The sequence below is a fragment of the Penaeus vannamei genome, chromosome 8 (assembly GCF_042767895.1).
Source record: "Penaeus vannamei isolate JL-2024 chromosome 8, ASM4276789v1, whole genome shotgun sequence".
Taxonomy (NCBI): Eukaryota; Metazoa; Arthropoda; class Malacostraca; order Decapoda; family Penaeidae; genus Penaeus; species Penaeus vannamei.
The window spans coordinates 38,402,610-38,406,998 of record NC_091556.1 but is presented as its reverse complement, the minus strand read 5'-3'; the positions used below and the strand labels follow the sequence as shown (position 1 = coordinate 38,406,998).

At 45.4% G+C, this 4,389-nt stretch overlaps 1 protein-coding gene across 1 annotated transcript; it reads right to left on the bottom strand.

Annotated features, from left to right (window-relative positions):
- Positions 1–3,646: 3,646 nt before the first annotated feature.
- Positions 3,647–4,174, bottom strand: LOC138862367 (uncharacterized). The gene has a single exon (XM_070124104.1). The coding sequence runs from the start codon at positions 4,172–4,174 to the stop codon at positions 3,647–3,649; it is 528 nt and encodes a 175-aa protein (XP_069980205.1).
- Between the last annotated feature and the right edge of the window lie 215 nt (positions 4,175–4,389).

Below are 4,389 nucleotides of genomic sequence, written 5' to 3'. Positions count from 1 at the left end.
CCCTCCCCCCTTCGTCTCTCCCTCTCGTCCCTCCCATACCCCTCCCCCTCTCGTCCCTCCCATACCCCCTTCGTCCCTCCTATCACGCCCCCCTCCCCCCTTCGTCCACTCCCATACCCCCGCCCCCTCTCGTCCCCTCCCATACCCCCCCCTCCCCCCTTCGTCCCTCCCTACCTCTCCACTCTACCCATGCAAATGTAAAGCTGTAGTTGGCACTGTCGTAAAACCCCTCTTCAGTGCCTCCGCAGATGCCTGGCACCCGAGTCATAAAGCACTCTGGCACCGACGGGAGGCAGCGGCAACACTCGCGCAGGACCCGTGGCACAGGGAGGTCGGAGGAGGGGTGGGTGGGGTGGGGTGGGGGGAAGGAGAGGGGGCCAGGGTGCCGATGGGTGGGGGGGGGGGTAGAAGAGGGAGTTCGGAGGGAGGGAGGTGGGTAGGGGGTGGGGGGGAAGGAAGGAGGGGGAGAGGGTGCCGATAGAGGGGGGGGGAGAAGGGAGGAGGTCGGAGGAGGGGGGGTAGGGGGGTGGGGGGGAGGGGGAGGAAGTGGGGGCCAGGGTGCCGATAGAGGGAAGGTGGGGAGAAGGGGAAGTTCGGAGGTGGGGGGGAAGGAGAGGGGGCCAGGGTGTGTCGATGGGGGGGGGGGAGAAGGGGAGTTCCGGGAGGTGGGGGGTGGAGGGGGAGGAGTGGGGGGCCAGGGTGTCTGATAGAGGGGGGGGGGGGTGAGGGAGAGTTCGGAGGTGGGGGGGTGGAGGGGGAGGAGTGTTAGAGGGGGCCAGGTTGCTGGTGTCGATGGGGGTGGGGGGGGAGAGGGAGGAGAAGTTCGGAGGGGGGTGGGGTGGGGAAGAGGGGAAGTTCGGAATGGGGGAGTAGGAAGAGGGGGGCCGGGGTACAGATAGAGGGGGGGTGGGAGGGGAAAGGTGGAGGTAGGTGGTGGATGAAGATAGGGGGGGGGAGGGGGGGAGGGGGCCAGGGGGCCGATAGAGGGGGGGTGGGAGGGAGAGGTGGAGGGTAGGTGGTGGGTAAAGATAGGGGGGAAGGGGGGAGAGGGGAGGAGTGGAGAAGATAGGGGGGGAGAGGGGGGAGGGGGGAGTGTTATCTGTAAGGGGTGTTGGATGGAGAGGGGTGAGAGGGAGAGGGAGAGGGGGGGGGGGCAAGAGGCTGGACGTATTGTGCTGAATCTATCTGTGTCTGTCTAGCTATCGCGCTATATATCTAATTCTTATCTCTCTCTGTCTTTGTCTCTCTCCCTGTTTCTCTTTGTCTGCCTCTGTGTCTCTTTGTCTCTGTCTGTCTCTGTTTCTGTCTTTTTGTCTGTTTGTTTGTCAGTCTGTCTTTCTCTATCTATCTGTCTATCTATCTCTCGCTCATTCTGTTCTTTCCCTCTTTCTCTATCTCTCTGTCTATCTATTTGTCTATCTCTCGCTCTCGCTCTCTCTCTCTTCTGTCTATTTGTCTGTCTAATCTGCCTGTTTCTCTCTCTCTCTCTCTCTCTCTCTATCTATCTATCTATCTATCTATCTCTATTTATCTATTTCTCTCTTTTATGTCCCCCTCTCTATCCTCTCCCTATCTTTCTACCATTTCCCTCCACTTCCCTTCCCCTTCTCCCTTAACCCCCCACCCCATCCAGTCCCCCCCCATCCCCCACCCATCTCTTTCTAAATCCCAATTGAAAGCACAGCTTGACACCCTCCTCCTCCCCACCCCACCCTCCTCCCGCCTCTCCCCCCCCACCCCCTCCTCTCCCCGCCCCTCCCCCCACCTCTCCCCCCCTCCTCTCGCCTCTCCCCCACCCCCCTCCTTCAACGCGGTGGTATCAAAGGGACTCGTGTTCATGACTGGGATTGTATCTTCGAAAATAAAGACATAAGGTTGTAGATAAGATGTCTCTTTATGTAAACGTTATGGAGTGGATACGAACGCACACAATTATGTGTTCATATAGATGTGTAAATACATGTGCATATATAAATATGTCTATGTATATGTGTGTATATATATACATACATAAATATATATATATATATATATATATATATATATATATATATGTATATGTATATATATATACATATATATATATATATATATATATATATATATATATATATAAACATTTATATACATATATATATATATATATGTATATATATATATATATATATATATATATATATATATACATGTAAATGTAAATATATATGCATATATATATATATATATATATATATATATATATACATATATATATATATATATATATATATATATATATATGTATATATATATATATATATATATATATATATATATATATATATATATATATATATATATATATATATATATGTGTGTGTGTGTGTGTGTGTGTGTGTGTGTGTGTGTGTATGTGTGTATTTATATATATATATATATATATATATATATATATATATATATATATATATATATATATATATATATATATATATATATATATATATATATATATATATATATATATATATATATATATATATATATATATATATATATATATATATATATATATATATATATATACATATATATATATATACATATATATATATAAAGATATATACATATACATATATATATATATATATATATATATATATATATATATATATATATATATATATATATATATATATGATGGAAAATACACAAGAAGAGAGAGAGATAAAAAAATAAAAAATATTAGGTAGAGGCAGGAGAAGAAGAAAACTGTAAAAAAAAGGAGAGAAGGGAGAGGAAAGACAAGAAACAACAGAGAGAAGCAAGAAAAAAAAGATAAAAAGAAAGAAAGATAAAAGACACCTCCGATGACTATGCGCTTGTTATAGACAATATATAATCAGACGTCAAAGAGGATTCCTAACTGGGGAGACAGGACTCACAGACTGGGCGTGGGCGTGAGAGACCGTGGGCGGGGGTGGGTGGGGAATATGGGCGTGAGAGACCGTGGGCGGGGGTGGGTGGGGAATATGGGCGTGGGAGACCAAGTACCAGGGCAGGGGGTGGGTGGGGGAATATGGGCGTGATGATGAAGGAGGGAGGAGGGAGAGGGGGGGATGTATGGGTGTGATGAAGGAAGGAGGGGGGAGGGGGAGGGGGGGATATGGGCGTGATGAAGGAGGAGGGAGGGAGGGGGAGGGGAGAGGGGGGAATATGGGTGTGATGAAGGAAGGAGGGGGAGGAGGGGGAGGGGGGGATATATGGGCGTGATGAAGGAGGAGGGGAGGAGAGGAGAGGGGGGGAGGGGGAATGTATGAGAGTGATGAAGGAAGGAGGGGGGAGGGGGGAGGGGGGGAACTATGGGCGATGAAGGAGGAGGGAGGGGGTGGGGGATATATGGGCGTGATGAAGGGGGAGGGGAGGGAGGGGAGGGAGAAGGGGGGCATATATGGGCGTGATGAAGGAGGGGGGAGGGGGAGGGGAGGGGGAGGGGTGCATATGGGCGTGATTAAGGAAGGGGGAGGAGGAGGGGAGGGGGAGGGGGAATATGGGCGTGATAAAGGAAAGGGGGGAAGGAGGAGGGAAAGGGGAGGGAGAGGGGGGGGGGGGAGGGGGGGGAGTGGATAATGAGGGGCAGATTATGGTGACGAATTGTGGATATGAGTTATGTTAATTGGAGAATGATGATGAAGATGGTGACCAACGGGATGAATTTAATGGTGTTTCTTGATGGTGAGGATGTGGTGATTAGGATGAATCTAAAGGGGATGGTAAGGATTAAAGTGATGACTTTGATGGTGTTAATGGTGATTGAGTTTATTTTAATGGTATTAATGGTGATTGGGATGATGATTTTAATGCTGTTAATGGTGATTGAGTTGATTTTAAAGGTATTAATGGTGATTGAGATGATGATTTTGATGATGTTAATGGTGATTGAATTTATTTTAATGGTGTTGTTAATGGTGATTCGGATGATGATTTTAATGGTGTTACTAATGGTGCCTGAGTTGATTTCAGTGATGTAATTAATGATGATTAAGATGAGAATTTCAATGGTGGTGTTCATGGTGAGGATGGTGATGAAGAGGAATTTAATGGTGATGGTAGTGATGGTTTTAATGGTGCAATTAATGGTGATTAAGATGGTGATTTTGATGGTGATATTAATGATTATGATAGTAATTATCATGAGGAATTTAATGACATTACTAAAAATGTTGATAATATTGTTGTAAATTCTTAGCTAGTGAAATTATACAAAAATAAATAAACAAATTATTTGTTGAATATATTAAAATTCAAAGGAATAAAATCAACTGAAACAGAAGTGATAATAAACAAAACAAAAAAAGAGTCACTGGCATCCCACAACAACAACAACAAAAATAAAAGAGAAACAAACAA